Source organism: Oryctolagus cuniculus, chromosome 14 (assembly GCF_964237555.1).
Source record: "Oryctolagus cuniculus chromosome 14, mOryCun1.1, whole genome shotgun sequence".
NCBI lineage: Eukaryota > Metazoa > Chordata > Mammalia > Lagomorpha > Leporidae > Oryctolagus > Oryctolagus cuniculus.
Window position 1 is genome coordinate 3994712 of NC_091445.1, and position 20178 is coordinate 4014889.

General features: G+C 42.1%; 1 protein-coding gene across 14 annotated transcripts in view; it reads left to right on the top strand.

Annotated features, from left to right (window-relative positions):
* The window catches only part of ZFYVE16 (zinc finger FYVE-type containing 16), a 62909-nt gene that overhangs the window by 24017 nt on the left and 18714 nt on the right, over window positions 1-20178 (top strand). For 4 of the 14 annotated variants that reach the window (XM_051854051.2, XM_051854050.2, XM_070056332.1 and 1 more), the window contains 9 exons: window positions 127-223; window positions 2845-3000; window positions 3569-3646; window positions 5869-6011; window positions 12564-12939; window positions 13865-13987; window positions 15040-15195; window positions 15679-15903; window positions 19280-19362. In XM_051854051.2, the coding sequence (XP_051710011.2) occupies window positions 127-223; window positions 2845-3000; window positions 3569-3646; window positions 5869-6011; window positions 12564-12939; window positions 13865-13987; window positions 15040-15195; window positions 15679-15903; window positions 19280-19362 (1437 nt within the window). The remainder of the gene's footprint in view (window positions 1-126; window positions 224-2844; window positions 3001-3568; window positions 3647-5868; window positions 6012-12563; window positions 12940-13864; window positions 13988-15039; window positions 15196-15678; window positions 15904-19279; window positions 19363-20178) is intronic. The other 10 variants (XM_070056335.1, XM_051854055.2, XM_070056333.1 and 7 more) reach the window with 4 other exon arrangements.

Here is a 20178-nt window from a genome sequence, read left to right on the forward strand (position 1 = left end):
TGGGTTAATTAGGCTTAGAACTTCACCTTCCTCTGCTCTAGTGTTTTGCTTGAAACAAAAATTTATTATTAAAAATTAAAATAAAAAATTTTTTAAAAGTCAGATTTATTATTCGATTCTTTATAGGTGTTTTGTGGTGTCTGCTGTAATCGGAAGTGTAAGCTGCAGTATCTAGAAAAGGAAGCAAGAGTGTGTGTAATCTGCTATGAGACTATCAGTAAAGGTGAGTATCACCCTGACATGTTTTCTTCCAGTAATTGAATGTATCTTAAAAACAACTGGATTGTGACAAAGATAAACCTCTTTATTTTCTTAAGGCAAGGACCTAGTGTTGGCTTATCTGACTTAGGTGGGACGTCCCAAGGCTTGGTTCCTCTTCTTTTTCTTCCACTCTCACAGTTAACACTGCCAGTCTGAAAGGAAGCATTCAGTTTCTGGAGTGGCAGTTCATTAACTTTCCACAGGCACCAAGTCTCTAATGCTGCGTTTCATCTACCTGTTCGTTTTTTATCACCGTTTTCATCTTCATCATCTTAATCTAAACATTTATAGAGTACCTACTTTAATAATCGGAAATATTACATTAAATTGATATTAATAACATAAGGCAAGATACTAGTTTCTACCTTTTAGAAAATAATCTAAAATGGGAGTATAAATGATAAGATAATAATTTATGTCATTTTATAATTTATAGGCTAACACACTCTTTGCACATTTTTGTCTCATTTTTTTCCCCTTCTCAGTTTTAGAGTTGTATGTGCGCACTTCCCATTGTTCCTCTGGCTCTCTAGCTACCCTTAGCAGCAGTAGTCCTGGTGATTTTCTTTGATTTCTCCAATCTTGTGTGTGTGTGTGTGTGTGTTGTGTTGTATCTTTCTCCAAAGTACATGTTTGTTCTTTTGAGTACTTCTTGATATATTCAAAGATTTGTCGACCATTTAATTCCCAGCAAATATTATTTGGGCCCTTTTTGACCAGACCTGTGCACTAGCTCAGGTGTTGTTTCCTATTAGCCAGGAGAATAAATACCTGATAATGATTTGTTTTTCTCTTTTGAATGAAGATAAATTTTTTCAGCAGTTCTCCAAAAAACTCTGATGTGAGTCTGTTAGCCTGAGGTAAGCTGCTCTACTCCCTGCTGTTGACTTCCACTCTGGAAGATAATAGAGTAAAAGTGTTTTTTTGATTTCCACGTTACCATCGTTGTTTATAGAGAGGTTAGTTTAAGTACTCATAATTTTTTTTTTATACACTGTTTCAGTAGCCTAGAACACAACTGCTGGTGCTGTTAGCCTAGGAAATCTGTTAGAATTCAGAAATTCTAGAGCAAGCCCCCACATAATTATCTCCCGTACAGGTCACATTTTGGGGTGAGCATTCCGTTTGTGGAGGTTCAAAATATGAGAAATAGGGTCACTGAAGAGGCTCCGTAGGATACTGAGATAAACTCTGGTTTATCAAAGAACATATTGTGGAATGAGTTATTTCATTACCTATTTTATTTATTTTGATGTGGCATATAGTTTACTTTATGGTGTTATTTATCATTAATTTATACACCACAAGAAAACAAAGTTATTTTAACATCTACTGTAGGGTTGAAAATGATCAATGTGATCATTTAAAATAATGTTATGAAGTAAGAGAAGAAAATGCCTCAAGGAGTGTGAGACACATTGAGTGAAAGAATGGAAGAAAATGTTTGCTTGAATAGAGATCATGGATGAGAAAGTTGTACTCAGGTTGTATGCAGTTTAAAGAAGCAAGAATGTGAATGCCATTAGGTAGATTTGGGTGAACTGGAAGTTGCTTGAAGCCCAGAGTGTAAGGTGTTTGGATTTCACTTAGTGAGACCCATTTCATGGCGTGCTGCCATTCAGTGGCATTTCAGAGCGATTATGTCAACAGTGGAATAATTTAGAGCAGACTGGTTTGTAGAAATGTGGAAGGGAGAGCTACCAGTCGTGTCCTGTTTTCTTGAATGGAAAATCGGGCACTATTCTGCATTCCGGAGCTCCAGCTGAGAACAAAACAGATGTCCTCTTCTCACGGGGGGAGAGAGAGATGCTAAGCAGAGGATACAGATGGTGGTATTGCCCTAGGCAAAGTTTAAAGTGCAGGAGGAATAGATAGTAACAGATGAGCAGCAAGGGGCAGCGTCTCTGTAAGGTGGTTGGAGTATGGCTCTGTGATAATATCACGTGTGAACAGAGACTTGAAGGACGTGAGAGGATGAAGCCAAGTGAGTCGCTGTGGGAAGAACATTCTAGGGAGAGGGAGTAATGAAAGCAGAGACTTGAGATGAGAGAGTACCTGTTTAACTTGTGAAAAAAACAAGGAGGCCTAGGAGATTCGGTAGAACAGGTCACCAGAAGGTGTAGGGGGTAGGGATGCTGACTATGTAGGATCTTGTGAGCCCCTGTAGCGCCCTAAATCACTGCTCCAGCTCCGCAGCCAGTAAAGGATTTTAAACAGGAATAATGAGCCAGTGATTTATGTCTTGAAGAATCAGTGTGAACTGTGTTGGAAATAGACTTCAGGGATAAAAGGACAAAAACAGAAGACAGTCGTATTAAAAGAGGATGATTTTCTGTGGGAGATGTGACTCATATGACAACTACAATACTGAAATACTTCATAGAGTAGCTCATTGCAGTGGAGGGCTGCCAGCTAAAGTAAGGGGCCCGTGCTGACTGAACAGTGTCTTTGCCTAGTGCTACTTCTTTTCCTTGATTGGCTATTTAGTGTTCCTTACAACTTGAAAAATGGAAAACTTACTATAATTTACTGTGGAGCTCAAAAGCACCTGAGATGTTAATACTATTGTTTTCCCCTTTATAGCTCAGGCATTTGAAAGGATGATGAGTCCAACTGGTTCTAATCTTAAATCTAATCAATCTGATGAGTGTGCCACTGTCCAGCCTCCTCCGGAGACCCAAACAGCCAGTGTACCTTCACCTTTGCCCATCTCAGCACTTAAACAACCAGGTATTGAAGGTAATGAGAAGACAATGCTGTCTCAGCCTACCGATGAATTATTAGACCCAAGATAAATAATTAAAATAGAAATGATCTAGTGTAGTCATGGTCCAGTCAGGAAAGAGAGCCCAGACTAGGCTTCTGGAGGAATGTAATGAGGGTATTGGTTGCACACACATGTTAGAAGATGGGAAATGCAAAATGACACCCACAGGTGCTTCAGAGATTGGGAGCTGTAGGAAGCAGCCACCACCACTGGGGTGGGAGGCGGAGTGGGGAGGAGACAGTACTGCTGGAGTTCAGTGAAGGGTGCCATCGTGTGCTTGGTTCTCAGACCAGACAGTCGTGGTTTAGTGCACCACACGGCCAGTGCTGTGTCCTCTGGGGAAATACAAGTAGCAGGGCTGGAGCCATCGGCTGACCTTGTGGGGTTGGTGCTGACGAAGCTGAAGGAGAGTTCAGGGTGCATGCTGGGAGTACTGAGAAGCGTGGGACATGCAGCGTTGTCTGCGGCTGCTGCTGCAAGAATCCTGGCAGCAGCGAGAGCAGGAGGAGTCACTGCCTGTGCTTCCCTCTGGCTAACAAGGGAATTGTGCTTCCCGGACCTCCAGCCTGGCATCAGAGAACACCGTACCAGCGTGGGCTTGGGGCTCAAAGACAATAGGTACATAACTGAAACATCTCCTTTTCATTAAAAAAATCTACGTTAGTTGTATGTTTTGCCACAATAACAAGCTGCTTTTTAAATCTATTTTAAAATCTTTCAGTTATCTTTTTTAAAAAATAATTTGTTTAGAATCTTTAAAAATTTTTTTAAATTAATTTTTTTGAAGAGCAAAGAGACAGTAAGCTTCCGCCCTCTGGTTCACTCCCCCAATATCTGCAGCAGCTGGCACTGAGCCAGACTGAAACCAGGACCTTGGCACTCAGTCTCGGTCTCCCATGTGGGTGGCAAGAGCCCAAGTACTGGAGCCACAGCCACTTGAGGCACTACTTGCTGCTTCCTAAGTGAGCGTTAGTGGGAAGCTGCAGGCAGGAGTGGAGCTGGGCCTGAAACCAGTGCAGGTATCCGAGCAGCACTGAGCTGCTGCATCGGGTGTCTGCTCTCACTTGAATCCTGAGGAAAGCCCATGTATGTTTTTAAACATAATCTCTTCGTCTGTGACATGCTAGAAAATAACTGTTAATAGCAACCTCAGACCCTTTTGACAGCCATTTTGGATTTCAGTTTATCACTCAGCAGCTGTTCTTCATTTATTGTTGTAACTGAAATAGGGAGATTCAGCAAGTGGTTGTGTATTATATGAGATAGCTGTAAAGATGAGTCAGTCATGTTTACAAGTTTTACATATTCTTGGGGCTGCACAGTGGGTTAAAGCTCCAGCCTGTAGAGTCGGCATCCCATATGGGAGCCGGTTCGAGTCCCCGCTGCTCCACTTCCCATCCAGCTCCTTATTAATTACCTGGGAAAGCAGTGGGAGATGGCCCAAGTCCCTGGGCTCCTGTATCCATGTGGGAGACCTGGAGGAAGCTGCTTACTCCTGGCCCAGCCCCAATCATTGCAGCTGTTTGGGGAGTGAACCAGCAGATAGAAGACCTCCTTCTCTCTCTCTGTGTCTACCTCTCTGTGTAACTCTTTCAGATAAATAAAATAAATCTTTTAAAAAAAAAGCAAACGGCCGGCGCCACAGCTCACTAGGCTAATCCTCCACCTAGTGGCGCCGGCACACCGGGTTCTAGTCCCGGTTGGGGCGCCGGGTTCTGTCCCGGTTGCCCCTCTTCCAGGCCAGCTCTCTGCTGTGGCCAGGGAGTGCAGTGGAGGATGGCCCAGGTGCTTGGGCCCTGCACCCCATGGGAGACCAGGAAAAGCACCTGGCTCCTGGCTCCTGCCATCGGATCAGCGCGGTGCGCCGGCCGCGGCGGCCATTGGAGGGTGAACCAACGGCAAAGGAAGACCTTTCTCTCTGTCTCTCTCTCTCACTGTCCACTCTGCCTGTCAAAAAAAAAAAAAAAAAAAGGCAAACAAAGTTTTGCATATTCTTATATTGACAAGGTAAATTATTAAATCATAAAAATAATTCAAATAGAAGAAAGATACCATACGTAATATCTCCACCCATATTGCAAAAATATACTTGGATAAAATTCCCTTTTTTAATGTTATCTCTGTTGTGTCCTAGGAAGTAGATGATTCTTTTGATTATTTTCATATTATCCTAAAATTATCTAGTGGTAGTTTTCATAACCATTCTCAATTGATGTTTTATAAAAAGAAACAACAAATGTTTATGCTAATATTTAGTCATTTTCTTCAGATCTGGGAGGAGATGTTAGTAAATATTTGTGAAGTCCATTATCCACACGATAAGAACAGAAAACCTTATGCTTCTCTTGCTAAATAGAAGTTAGATGACCTCTGCTGCACTGCTGATCGTGTTTCCATGTCCAGACTGTTTTTCTTCTTGTTCTCCGTGTTTTTCTTTGCTTATCTACTGTGTCGTGATCTACAGCGTTTTCACCTGTGTCCTAGTCCTTAACCTCACACTTGCAAATTTGGCTCCAGTAATACAGGTTTACCTCTTTCCGCAGTGTCTTTAAGGTATAATCTCTGCTGTCTACTTTTTTTCAGAGTATGAGATTCCCAGGACTCTCTTTCTATGAATTATACAGAAACGCACTCTGCAGGGTAGATCAATCACAAAAAGTCTTGTGAATTCAGGGCTTGCTAGTGGACAGCAAAAAAGCTTTTGAAATCATTTCGTGACCCATTTGAGTAATCAAATTATTGAATTGAATAATTGAGTTAAATATTGAATAATTAAATTGAACATTGAATGATTGCAATATCATCAGATTAAAATGCTTTATGTTTTCAACTGATTGCAGGACTGTGCTCCAAAGAACAGAAGAGAGTGTGGTTTGCAGATGGCATATTGCCAAATGGTGAAGTTGCAGACACAACAAAATTATCAACCGGAAGTAAAAGATGTCCTGACGGCTTCAGTCCTCCCTCACCTGATGTGCTGACGGTAAAGAAGCTAAAAAATAATTTATTAATTAAATAAAATTTTATTTTATTGATAATTCCTTATATGGTTATTAGAGTACATATCTTTTTAACACTTTGAGTTTTCTAAAATAAGAAATGAATAGGCATAGCTTGTTTTTTGCATTTCACTTCACCAATATTATGTTATTTACAAATTGAAGATATGTGGCAACTCTACATGGAACATGCCCTTTTGTTTAACATTTATTTATTTATTTGAAATGTAGTTATAAAGAGAGTGGAGGAAGGAGATAGAGAGAAAGGGAGTGAGTGAGAGGGAGGGAGAGAATGAACGAGAGAACTTATATATACTGGTTTATTCCCCAAATGGCTGCAATGGCTGGGACTGGACCAGGCCAAAGCCAGGAGCCTGGAAGTCCATCTGGGTCTCCCTTGTGGGTGGCGTGGACCCAAGCACTCGGGCCATCTTCCACTGCTTTCCCAGGGGCATTTGCAGGGAGCTGGATTGGGTAATAGAGCAACCAGGAAGCAAACTGGATTTCACATGGGATGCCTGCATCGTAAGTGGCTGCCTAACCTGTTGAGCTACAACACTGGCCCCTGAATCACATGTTTTTGGTTGCCATTTTTCCAACAGCTCAGATGATTGTTAGCATTTGATAACAATACTATATTTTTAATTAAAGTATGCATTTTTAAAGATAATACTATCGCACACTGAACACATTATAGTGTAGTGTAAACATAACTTTTATATTCACTAGGAAACCAAAAATTTGTATGATTCTCTTTATTGAAATGCTAGCTTTATTGCTGTAGTCTAGAACCAAAGAAATCTTTGAGGTATGTCTTACTGATGTAGTGAATATATGTATACATATATATTTAAAGGGTTCTTTTTAAAAAATTCTAGTGGTGTGTTTTCATTTTATTTTAAAGTCAGAAGCATACAGGTGTCTTCCATATTCTGATTTATTTCCCAAATGCTCACAACAGCCAGAGCTAGACCAGGCTGTAGCTAGGAGCCGAGAGCACAATCTGAATCTCTCACATGGAAAGCAGGGATCCAACCAGTTGAGTCATCATCTGCCCCCTCTAAGGGTGTGCATTAGCAGGAAGCTAGGGGCAAAGCCAGGACTCAGACCCAGGCGCTCTGATGTAAGATGCGGGAGTCCCAAGCAGTGCCTTAACTGCTGTGCCAGCACCCGCTCCAGTGACTATGGATGAGATTTTACTCTTTATAATGTAAGTTGAAGCCCTTGGTTCTCAAACCAGGATTCTTTATATTCCCAGGATTCTTTATATTCCCAGGATTCTTTATATTCCCAGGATTCTTTATATTCCCAGGATTCTTTATATTCTTTTTTTTTTAATTAATTTATTTATTTGAAAGAGTTGCAGAGAGGCAGAGGTAAAGAGAGAGAGAGGTCTCCCATCTGCTTGTTCACTCCCCAGATGGCCGCAACAGCAGGAGATGCACCGATCCGAAGCCAGGAGCTTCTTCCAGGACTCACACACAGTTGCAGTGGCCCAAGGACTCGGGCCATCTGCTGCTTTCCCAAGCCATAGCAGAGAGCTGGACGGAAGTGGAGCAGCCAGGACTAGAACCAGTGCCCAAATGGGATGCTGGCACTGCAGGTGGCAGCTCTACCTGCTGTGCCACAGCGCCAGCCCCCAGAATCCTTTATATTCTTACAAGTTGTTGAGAACCCCCCAAAAATTGAGGTTATGTGGGCTATACTTCTTATTTATTTATTTATTTATTTGCATTTAAGACATTGCTCAGGGCTAGTGCTGTGGTGCAGTGGGGAGTGATCTAGCCTTTGGGGAGTGAACTAGTGGATGGAAGACCTCTCTCTGGCTCTACCTTTCTCTGTAACTGTCAAATTTTTTTTTTTAAAAGACATTCCTCAATTTTTTAAAAAATTGTATTTATTTATTTGAAAGGGTTTTACAGATAGGCAGAGGCAGGTCAAAGTGGTCTTCCATCTACTGGTTCACTTCCCAGATGGCCACAATGTAGCTGTGCTGATGCGAAGCCAGGAGCTCATTCTGGCTTTCCTGCATGAGTGTGAGGACCTGAGGACTTGGGCCATCTTCTACTGCTTTTCCAGGCTGTAGCAGAGAGCTGGATCATAAGTGGAGCAGCCAGGACTTGAACCAGTGCCTATATGGGATGCCAGCACTGCAGGCAGCAGCTTTACTCACTATGCCACAGTGCCGGCCTCAGTGAGTTAAACTTATGAATAATTGTATTAAAATTAAAATTCAGAAAATTTACAAATATTTATTAATTGCAAAATAAACTCAGTACATTAATGGAAATAATGTTTTATGACAATTTTTGCAAAACAAAAGTTCAGTGAGACAAGTGGCATTGTTTTATATTTTTGCAGAATTCATTAGTATCTAACTTAAGACAAATTTTCACATCTGCTTCTACATTCAGTGTTTTATGATTAGTTGTTTTCATTAAATTCTAAGAAGAAAATCCTAGGAGCTCATTTGCTGCCTAGATTCCTGGACCACATTTTGAGAACCACCGGAATAGGGAAATGTAATGGAGATTTAGTCAGTTAATTTAGACTAACAATTACTGAATGGTGTTCAAACATTCAGGAAAGTGATAGTAATGTTGGGCACCAAAAAGTATGTTGTGCCCAAATCGTTAGATCCCCGCAGAGACCCTCAGAGAGTTGGTCACACCGAACTGCAAAAGCAAGGTTTATTCGGGAGTACAAGCCGCCACGGGGACCCCATCCAACCAACCGGCACAGCGGAGGAAGGAGTGAGGCCCCGGTCTTTGTTAGGGAGAAGTTTTTAAAGGAAAAAAGGGCTACATCAGCAGGAAAAAAGAGTTACATACAGCACAGGAGCTCTGGGTACAGGGAGTTACTTTGTTCAGCAGTCTCTACTGTGCTGTCCTTGGTCTACCGAGCTGGCTGTCCCTGGTGAGCTTTGATACCTCTGGAATGCCTGAATGCCTGCTTCTACGAGGACCCGGGTCTGCTATGGGAAACGGAGGCTGCTTTTTTTATTGTTTAAAAATGGAGTCACTTTGGTTCTTCAGTAATATTTATGTTTGCATTTATACAAATGTGCTAGTTGTTAAGTAGAAGAGAGATAATACAGAATTCTAGCCCACTGGGAACTCTTGTAAATCACAAAGTAGCCATAGAAACAATTACTGGTTATGCATTGGAGATGATTTAACAAATATTTATTGAGCAGCTTCTGTCTGCCAGTCACCTAATTGATCCTGGGAACACTGAGTAGACAACAGGCATACTATATAAGCATACGCTTTCTGTGTTGAGCTAGATTTCACAATACCCATAATTATCAGAAGTATATATTCCTTAGTAAGTGCATATTTGAATCAGTATTGTAACAATTTTAAATTAGAAGTAAATTCACTTGATTTCAGTAATATTTCTCATCTAATACTGATGGTGTCAGTCTAAAAAAAAAGGGAGGAGGGGACGGCCATTCAGCCTCATGGTTGAGGCACCACAGACAATCTCAGAATACCTGTTTTCAGTACCACAGCCCATCTCAGGGTACCTGTGTTCAGTACCCAGCTCCATCCCAGGGTACCTGTGTTCAGTACCACAGCCCATCTCAGGGTACCTGTGTTCATACCACAGCCCATCTCAGGGTACCTGTGTTCAGTACCCAGCTCCATCCCAGGGTACCTGTGTTCAGTACCACAGCCCATCTCAGGGTACCTGTGTTCATACCACAGCCCATCTCAGGGTTCCTGTGTTTAGTACCACAGCCCATCTCAGGATACCTGTGTTCAGTACCCAGCTCCATCTCAGGGTACCTGTGTTCAGTACCACAGCCCATCTCAGGGTACCTGTGTTCATACCACAGCCCATCTCAGGGTACCTGTGCTCAGTACCACAGCCCATCTCAGGGTACCTGTGTTCATACCACAGCCCATCCCAGGGTACCTGTGTTCAGTACCACAGCCCATCTCAGGGTACCTGTGCTCAGTACCACAGCCCATCTCAGGGTACCTGTGTTCAGTACCACAGCCCATCTCAGGGTACCTGTGTTCATACCACAGCCCATCCCAGGGTACCTGTGTTCAGTACCACAGCCCATCTCAGGGTACCTGTGCGCAGTACCACAGCCCATCTCAGGGTACCTGTGTTCAGTACCACAGCCCATCTCAGGGTACCTGTGTTCATACCACAGCCCATCCCAGGGTACCTGTGTTCAGTACCACAGCCCATCTCAGGGTACCTGTGTTCAGTACCACAGCCCATCTCAGGGTACCTGTGTTCATACCACAGCCCATCTCAGGGTACCTGTGTTCATACCACAGCCCATCTCAGGGTACCTGTGTTCATACCACAGCCCATCTCAGGATACCTGTGTTTAGTACCACAGCCCATCTCAGGGTACCTGTGTTTAGTACCACAGCCCATCTCAGGGTACCTGTGTTCATACCACAGCCCATCCCAGGGTACCTGTGTTCAGTACCACAGCCCATCTCAGGGTACCTGTGTTCATACCACAGCCCATCTCAGGGTACCTGTGTTCATACCACAGCCCATCCCAGGGTACCTGTGTTCAGTACCACAGCCCATCTCAGGGTACCTGTGTTCAGTACCACAGCCCATCTCAGGGTACCTGTGTTCATACCACAGCCCATCTCAGGGTACCTGTGTTCATACCACAGCCCATCTCAGGGTACCTGTGTTCAGTACCACAGCCCATCTCAGGGTACCTGTGCTCAGTACCACAGCCCATCTCAGGGTACCTGTGTTCAGTACCCAGCTCCATCTCAGGGTACCTGTGTTCATACCACAGCCCATCTCAGGGTACCTGTGTTCATACCACAGCCCATCTCAGGATACCTGTGTTTAGTACCACAGCCCATCTCAGGGTACCTGTGTTTAGTACCACAGCCCATCTCAGGGTACCTTGTTCAGTACCCAGCTCCATCTCCAGACTCCTGCTAATGCGGATGCTGGTGGGCACCGTTGATGGCTCCAGCGATAAGGGTTCCAGCCACTCACATGGGAGACCTAGATTGAGTTCCCAACTCTCTACTTTGTCCTCTTGCTGGAAACTGGGGTGAACCAGGGGGTGGGAGCTTCCTCGTGTGCTTTCCTCCCCACCACCCCCTGCTGTCTCTCAAATAAATTTTTAATAACTTTTGAAGCTGGTGCTGTGACATAGTGGACTAAGACTCCACCTGCGGCATTCGCATCCCATGTGGACGCTGTTTCTAGTCCCAGCTGCTCCTCTTTTGATCCAGCTCTCTGCCATTGCCTGGAAAAGCAACAGAAGATGGCCCAAGTGCTTGGGCCCCTTCACCTACATGGGAGACCTGGAGAAAGCTCAGGCTGTTGGCTTCGGATTGGCCCAGCTCCGGCTGTTGTGGCCATTTGGGGAGTGAACCAGAGGATGGAAGACCTTTCTCTGTCTCTCCCTCTCTCTGTAACTTTAAATCAGTGCATAGTTTTTTTCTTAAAAAAAAAAAAAAATTGATGCTGTGCCTTTAAAAATCAAAGGGCTTTATTGAAGCAGGTTTAGGTCGTTTATTCTAGGTGATTGCTGTCACGGACTGTGTACCTGTCTGCCTCCTAACCATTTACCTCTCCTCATGCCTTTTTCCTTTCTCTACACACCCAGTGACTTCTTAAGTTCTGATGAGAAAAGGAGGGCCGTGGGCTGAGCTAAGTTTGCTCATTCTGTAATATGTACAGAAGTTCTTTTTGCCACACCACAGCGCCAACCCCCTCAAACATCTTTTTTTTTTTTTTTTTTTTTTTTTTTTTGGACAGGCAGAGTGGACAGTGAGAGAGAGAGGCAGAGAGAAAGGTCTTCCTTTTCCATTGGTTCACCCCCCCAGTGGTCGCTGCAGCCGGCGCACCGCGCTGATCTGCAGCCAGGAGCCAGGTGCTTCTCCTGGTCTCCCATGCGGGTGCAGGGCCCAAGCACTTGGGCCATCCTCCACTGCACTCCCGGGCCACATCAGAGAGCTGGACTGGAAGAGGAACAACCGGGACAGAATCGGGCGCCCCAACTGGGACTAGAACCCCAGGGTGCCGGCACTGCAGGTAGAGGATTAGCCTAGTGAGCCGCGGCGCCAGCCAAACATATCTTTTTAATAAGTAAAAACTGAGGTAGGCATTTAGCCAAGCAGTTACCATGTCAGTTAAGATGTGAAGCTGCCATATGCAGTGCCGGCATCCCATGCAGATGCCAGTTCAAGTCCCGGCTGTTCCGCTTCCAATCCAGCTCTCTGCTGTGGCCTGGGAAAACAGTGGAGGATGGCCCAGGTCCTTGGGTCCCTGCACCTGTGTGGGAGACCCCGAGGAAGCTCCTGGCTCCTGGCTTCGGATCAGCACATCTCCAGCCATTGCAGCTATCTGGGGAGTGAACCAGCAAATGGAAGACCTCTCTCTGCCTCTCCTTCTCTCTCTGTGTAACTCTTTCAAGTACATGGATAAATCTTAAAAAAATAATAATAATAAAGATATCTTTGGCTACAAAAAACATTTCACTGTTCATCAGTGAGCGTGAACTGATTTGTTTACTTTGTATTTTACAGATGGCAAACACAGTGGATCATGTCCATTCTTCTACAGTGGAAAAACCAAACAATGAATTAGGAGATACTACAAAAGTGGAGATAATTCAGAGTCCTGCTTCTCAGGTTCCTTCTGTGGGAAAACTGCCTGTATACACAGGAACGGAGGGCTTGCCTCCTCCCGGTTCTCTTGTAGATGATGATGTTTTTACAGAGAGTGAAGAGCCTTCTGCTCCTCCTGCTGTCACGGTTAACAGCACCAGGCCTGCTGCTGGTACTTCAGACTATCAGTTACTGTGTGGGATTGAGAAATGTGTTTGCAACAAGGTCAGTCTTCTTCCTAATGATGAGGACAGTTTGCCCCCACTTCTCATTGCTGCTGGAGAAGAGGGATCAGGTAGGCTAGCAGTTACTTCAATTTAAAAGTAATTTCTTAAAGATTAGATTAATGGATTTTATCTATGATATATGAAATGCATTTTTTAAGAGCATGCTTCCTTAAGAAAAGGTTGTTAAATTGACAGAGCTAGGAATTTTAGTTCCTATCTGCCACTTTCTACATATATAACTTCAAAGATGTTATTTAATCTCGCTGGGCCTCGAGTGCCTTTGTGAAGGAATAGAGCCCAGTTGATCTTTGGGGTCCTCTTCAAGCTGGAGCTACTGTAGCTAGCTCCTAGCTCAGGTGGTTCTCTGTAATGGACATTTGTCACGTTGGCATTATGTTGCCTTGTCCAACATGAAGAGGTGGTTCTTTGCATGACGATTTGGGGAGTGAAACTCAGGATGTCTGTTGTATCAGCAGAAGCCATTTCCAAAGTGAAGTAGCTGTAGTAGAGAAACAAAGTGAGCTCTGTTCTGTGCATACCATGTCTGTTTGCCTGTTGATTGTCAAGATCTTTTTTTCTTTGTGCCACCTGTCACAGAGGTAGACGAAGCAGGCAGGATGTGTAACTTGGGACTAGACTAATTTTACAAACTTGTGAATTTCAGAAGTTATCAGTGGGGTAACTGGCACACTGGAATCCTTTTTATAAAAGTGTATTAAAACTGATGTGGTAAAATTATATTAATAGGCTATTTAACAAATATATGAAATATATTCTATATAAGAACAGATTGAAATTTATATGCAGTACATTATTGACTTGAGTAGAAAGTAAAAGTGAATGTATCACAGTTGTCCAGGGTATTGATTGATTTTATGAAACATGATTGCTTTTGTTGATTTTGATGGGCCATTGGTAGATTTATATATTTTTCATTGTAAGTGTGTTTGAAAGGATATTTATCCTGATGAATGTATAATTCCCATTATTTAGTGCCTATAGTTGAAGAGCACCCAGCTCATGAGCAGATCACTATGCTTCTCAAAGGTGAAGAGTGGCGTCCTGTTACGTTTGTCCTAAATGCTAACCTCCTCGTGAATGTGAAGTTAGTATTTTGTGAGTAGTGGTTCATCTTTCTTTGCCTAATTGGTAAGCGGGATTTCTGAAGTAATTTTATTTTCAGGTTATATTTGGATTTGCCATAGTGAAAAATTAGTAGCATTGTACATTGGTTTTTCAGCCAGATATAACTATATGTAAATTTTACAAATTTATATTCAGTGGAATTTGAAATGTGAGTTTATAGATGTTTACTGGCATTAGTCTTAGGTTAAGGTCATGGGTTCAAAGCTGAGTTGTATTTGGATTTTGTGATACAATTGACTTGTCTTCTATAGCTTTTAGGTAACTTGAAACCAGGATATAAGCAAGAATCCTGGTTTAGTGGCAATAAAAACAGTTTTATGAGTGAATGTTTGGCTTAGCAGTGAGGATGATGGTTAAGACACTTGTGTCCCTTATTGGAGTTCCAGCTCCTGACTCCAGCTTCCTGCTAATGCACACTGTGGGAAGTACTGTGATAGCTCAAGTGGTTGGATTCCTGCTACCTACATAGGAGACCTGGATGGAGTCCCCAGCCACCTGCTTTAACCATCACCATTCCTGGCCATTGCAGGCATCTGGAGAGTGAAGGGAGCGCTGTCCTTTTGCCTGTGTCTCAAATAGGTCATTTCTTTTTGAAAAAGATATTTCTAAAGTAGTTGACATGTGACCTAATTGAAAGTGAAGAAATAAATAACCTTAATAATAAGTAAACCTCACAAATCATATAAACTTTTCATTCCCTTTGAAATTAACCTAATTCTCACTGCTTTTCAGTATATGAGAGTACTTTAAAAAGTTTGTGGAAAAATGGAATTAAAAATAATGTGCATTTCCACAAACCTTTTATAATAACCTTATAATATTGTATCTTTTATTTTACTGTTATTTGTTAATTGACTTCATAGGATAATTATTTTTATATGAATCTGATACAATTCAATTTTAAATTTTTATGAGGAGAACTTTGGGAAAATAATAAATCAGAGAAGGTGTGCTTTATGAAAAATAATTTATTTTGGTTAATAGAAGTTGATGTTTATAACTGTATGTTTCTATCACTTAAGATTCCTCAGACAAATATTGGTACTTCTCAACCAATGGATTGCATGGCTTGGGACAGGCAGAAATTATTATTCTGTTGTCATGCTTGCCAAACGAAGATACTATTCCTAAGGACATCTTCAGACTGTTTATCACCATATATAAGGGCGCTCTAAAAGGTATTGCACTTTGTTTTGAACTCTGCAGACAGGGCTAGAGCAGTTAAAGGCATTTCTGCTTTGAGCTGTGCTAGTTGTACTAAAGATTTTGTTTATGTGGAGATTGCCGATTTCTTAAAAGGTCTTAATCATTACTTTCAGTCTCCTTAAATCTAGCATTCAGTATGAATAGTGAGTAGACACAAAACTTACTATAAAAATGAAAATATATTTGCCTTATTGAGAGACATGATAATGTTTCATTTGACTAAGCAGTGAGGAGACACTAAAGGCATGTGTGGTTGGAAACATTTGCAGATTTTTGTTTACAATTTCTGATGTGTAGAAGTAATTGAGCTTTTTTGCACAGAGGGTACTTCTTTAAGAGTAGATAAAAGTACTTTTCATTGCTTTTGACTTAAGAAAGCTTATTTGAATTCATAATATTTCTTCAGAATACTTAGTAAACAACTTAAAATTTTTGTATGATGAATTTATTTCCAGGAAAATACATAGAAAACTTGGACAATATTACATTTACTGAGAGCTTTCTCAATGACAAGGATCATGGAGGATTCCTGTTCATCGCACCTACTTTTCAGAAACTTGATGATCTCCCCCTACCAACTCGTCCTTTCCTCTGTGGGATTCTTATTCAGAAGCTCGAGATTCCCTGGGCAAAGGTTTTTCCCATGCGTTTAATGTTGAGATTGGGTGCAGAGTATAAAGGTAAGTTTAGAATTATAAGTTATATTACATATTTCAAATATAAGATTTTAGAAAGTTATTAAAATAAACTTTAATGTATTAGTGGAACTCTTTTGTTATGGTATTGTGGGTTTTTTTTTTAAGGATTATTTATTTGAGAGACAGTATCCCTCCACTTGTTCACTCCAGAAATGCCTGCGGTGAGTAGGCCATGCTGAGGCTTGGAACCAGAAACTCCATCTTTGTCTCCCAAGTGAGTGGCAGGGACCCCACTGCCTTAGCCATCACCTGCTGCCTCCCAGGTGTATGATGGTAGGAACCTGGAATTGGAAGCAGAGATGGGCCTTGAACCCAGCACTGATATGGAATGTGGGCATCCCACGTGGTGTGTTAACCACTGTCCCCAGTGCCCACCCCTGAACTTACCTTTTAACTCCTTTTTTCCACAAGCATTTTGAAGTACCCTTGTATTTTGTTTCTGATATTAATATATGAATGCTGTTTTATGGAAGATTATGGTAATAACTGTCAAATCTTAAATCATTATGGAACATTTAATCTGTAAGTATGGCCAGTATTTTGGCCAGTAGAACTTCTAGGTAGCAAGTTTTTTCTTCTCAAGTTGAAGATTGGGAAATCTTGGAGCAATGTGAGAGATTTCTCAGAAGATCACAGGAGTTGGAACTGTGAAATTGTGATGAAGGAGAATCACCAGTTATACATAAAAGTTAACTAGCTTCTGATACATTCTGATGTTCTACTATATTTTAGATAGAATGGCACTTTGATATTATTAGGTCCATGCCTCTTTAGACATGAACTTGGGTCTGTATGTGCTTATGATACACAGATAATGCACAAATAGAAAAAGCTGGTGGCAAAAGTTAAAGTTCCAAGATCTGATTAAAATCCTAAAATGATTAATTTAGTGATTTGCAGATGGGGAATGTCTGCTTTATGCTGAGATTCCTTTTTTAGAACAGTATTAGATGAGATGAGATAACATAGTGTTTTAAATAAAATCGCCTCTACCCCATGGTGAAGGTGCTCTCTCATTCATACAGATTGGGTACGAAACTTTGGCATTTACATTCCTCATGTCCTTTATCATTTTAATGGCTTTTTAAAAAATGACGTATTTACTTAAAAGGCAGAGTTAGAGAGAAAGGGAGAGCCAAAGATCTTCCATCTACCATTTCACTTCCCAAATGGCCAGGCTGAGCTAGGCCAAAGCCTGGAGCTGGTAGCTTCTTTGGGGTCTCCCATGTGGGTGCAGGGGCCCAACCACTTGGGCCATCTTCTGCTACTTTCCCAGGTGCATTAGCAGGGAGCTGGATCAAAAGTGGGGCAGCCAGGATGTGAGTTGGTGCCTCTGTAGGATGCTGGGTTCGCAGGAGGCAGCTTTACCTGCTATGCCACAGCTCTTGGCCTCCATTTTAATGGCTTTTCAAAACTATCTTGTGGTTTCTTTCCAGTCTAGACCCTTTGTCCTCCAAAGTTAGTTGCCCTTTTTAAAAATCACAAAGTACTTCAGCAAGCATGTATTGCTCTAAGTCTTTAAATTACTAACAGATAATTGTCAGGTATGTGACAATTTTAAGCAAGTTTGCATAGTAGATATTAGAGGGTTCATTTAATTTTGAGTGAAGCTGAGAACTGAAGGTTGAAAACACTGCTTCTTTTCACTGTGGAGATAGTCTCGCCTTCTTTTCTTTCACTTTTCTTTTCTTTCAGAGTGCCTGCTGCATTGCCAGTAAGTCATCTTTTCCTGTTTGGTGTTCAGTATTTGTAGTGTCCTTGAGAGAGAGAAAAGTGGTTAGATGACAGACCCTATGTCCCGTTCTCTCTGCTGCATTGGTTTCTCTGACTGCAAGTGCTCCTTTCATCATGCTAAGAGCTATAAAGGTTTACTAGCATTCATGGATTAACATAATTACATGTAAATTATAAATGCCTTAGATGTCTTTCTTTGGAGAGAGAGAGAGAGAGAGAGAGAGAGAGAGAGAGAGGCAGGCTGTGGCATAGTGGGTAAAAGCCGCCTCCTGCAGTGCCGGCATTCCATATAGGCGCCGGTTTGAGTCCCGGCTGCTCCACTTCCAGTCCAGCTCTCTGCTATGGCCTGGGAAAGCAGTGGAAGATGGCTCAAGTCCTTGGGTCCCTGCGGCCACGTGGGAAACCTGGAAGAAGCTCCTGGCTCCTGGCTTCGAATTGGTGCAGCTCTGGCCATTGCAGCCAGTTGGGGAGTGAACCATTGAATGGAAAACCTCTCTCTCTCTCTCTCTCTCTCTCTCTGTGCCTCTCCTCTCTCTGTGTAACTCTGACTTTCAAATAAATAAATAAATCTTTTTTTTTTTTTTTTTTAAAGAGAGATTCCATCTGCTGGTTTACTCCTCAAATAGCCGCAAAAGCTGGTGCTGGGCCAAGCTCAAGCTAAGAGCCAGAAGCTTCAATCTGGCCTCCCATGTGGTTGGCAGGGATCCGAGTCATTGAGCCATCTGCTGCTGCTTTCCCAGGCACATTAGCAAGGAGATGCATTGGAAGTAGAGCAGCCAGAACTTAAACTGGTGCTCATATTGGATGCCAGCGGCTTAACTGCACTAACCGTACTACAGTGCTGGCTGGCCCTTGTATTTATTTTTAAATTATCAGAATTTTTTACACATCTAGCCAATTATTGTACTTTTTACTCCCCATAATTCTGCAGAAACAATATGTGTAATGAGAAGATTAAATACTTTGGAGCCGGCGCCTCGGCTCACTAGGCTAATCCTCCGACTTGCGGCGCCAGCACACCGGGTTCTAGTCCCGGTCGGGGCGCCGGATTCTGTCCCGGTTGCCCCTCTTCCAGTCCAGCTCTCTGCTGTGGCCTGGGAGTGCAGTGGAGGATGGTCCAAGTGCTTGGGCCCTGCACCCCATGGGAGACCAGGAGAAGCACCTGGCTCCTGGCTTCGGATCAGCGCAGTGTGCCGGCCGCAGTGCGCCGGCTGCGGCGGCCATTGGAGGGTGAACCAACAGCAAAGGAAGACCTTTCTCTCTGTCTCTCTCACTGTCCACTCTGCCTGTCAAAAAAATAAAATAAATAAATAAATACTTTGGAAGGAGGTAAGGCCAGTTTCACATCTGTTTCATCAGATATTAATTTAGTCACTGTGTGTCTCACCTTTCTCATCTACAATACTTTCTCATTGTGTTGTGCAGGGTTTAAATAAGATAATGTGTGTAAAGTTCCCAGTCCAATATAGCATGTAGTAGAAACATAGTAAGGGCCACTTCCTCGAGAACCAATTAGGTTGTATTTATACATAATGTTTACTTGAAAGATGAGAATTACAGGTAATAAATTCAAGCCTTGGTGGATTTCTGTTGGCATTAACCTGGTGTCCTTCCTTATCTGTAGCATATCCTGCTCCACTTACCAGCATCAGGGGCCGAAAGCCTCTCTTTGGAGAAATAGGCCACACTATTATGAACCTACTTGTTGTAAGTAATTGGTGTTCTCATACTGTTACCTTAAAATTGCATTTAGCAAATTTCATACATTTGTTTTCCTGCTTTAATGGCACGTTTGGTATAATAAAGATTTATTTATAATGAATCCTATTTGCTAAACATAAATGGGCTCTGTTTGGTGAATTGCTGTTTTAGAACATAGTATTTCCCACCGTATATGTAATTGATTTGAACTCCGGGTAGTGTGTTGTGCTTCAGGTCTTCCATGTGTAGGGAATAGGAGAACCCTACATAGGCTTCTAGGGTTGTTGGAGCGTTCATGAAAGTATTAGTAAATTTAATTTGTTTTGTGGCTTTTGAGCAGTTTCTGTTTTTAGTTTCCTCTTCTGTGTTGGGAAGAATTGGATAATGTGGAATAATCCAGTCACATGGAGTTGCACCTTTGGTTTTTGTAATTTTGTGTTCACCTGTTACCAAAGAAAAGAATTTCAGAGGATTCACTTTCAGTTTTCCATATCTGCGTGTGATTATAAAGTAAATTGAAAGTATGCCATTGTAAAAAAAAAAAAAAAAAAAGGAAGGAGGAGTAGGATGGGAAGTATCATGTCCTTCAAACTGTATATATTAAATACATGAAATTTGTTCCCTTTATATAAATGAAAAAGTTTTTAAAAAGAACTTTTTTCTACCTCAAAAGAGCTGTAATTAGAAAGAGGAGATTCCCCAAAATACCACAGAATTCTTCCTGAGAATGATAGTCTTTATTACTATTGTGGAGTAGCAGAAAGATTTCTTTTCTAGGTGGGTGTTGTCTTTTTAGAGGGCATTTTGATAGTTCTGTGTCAG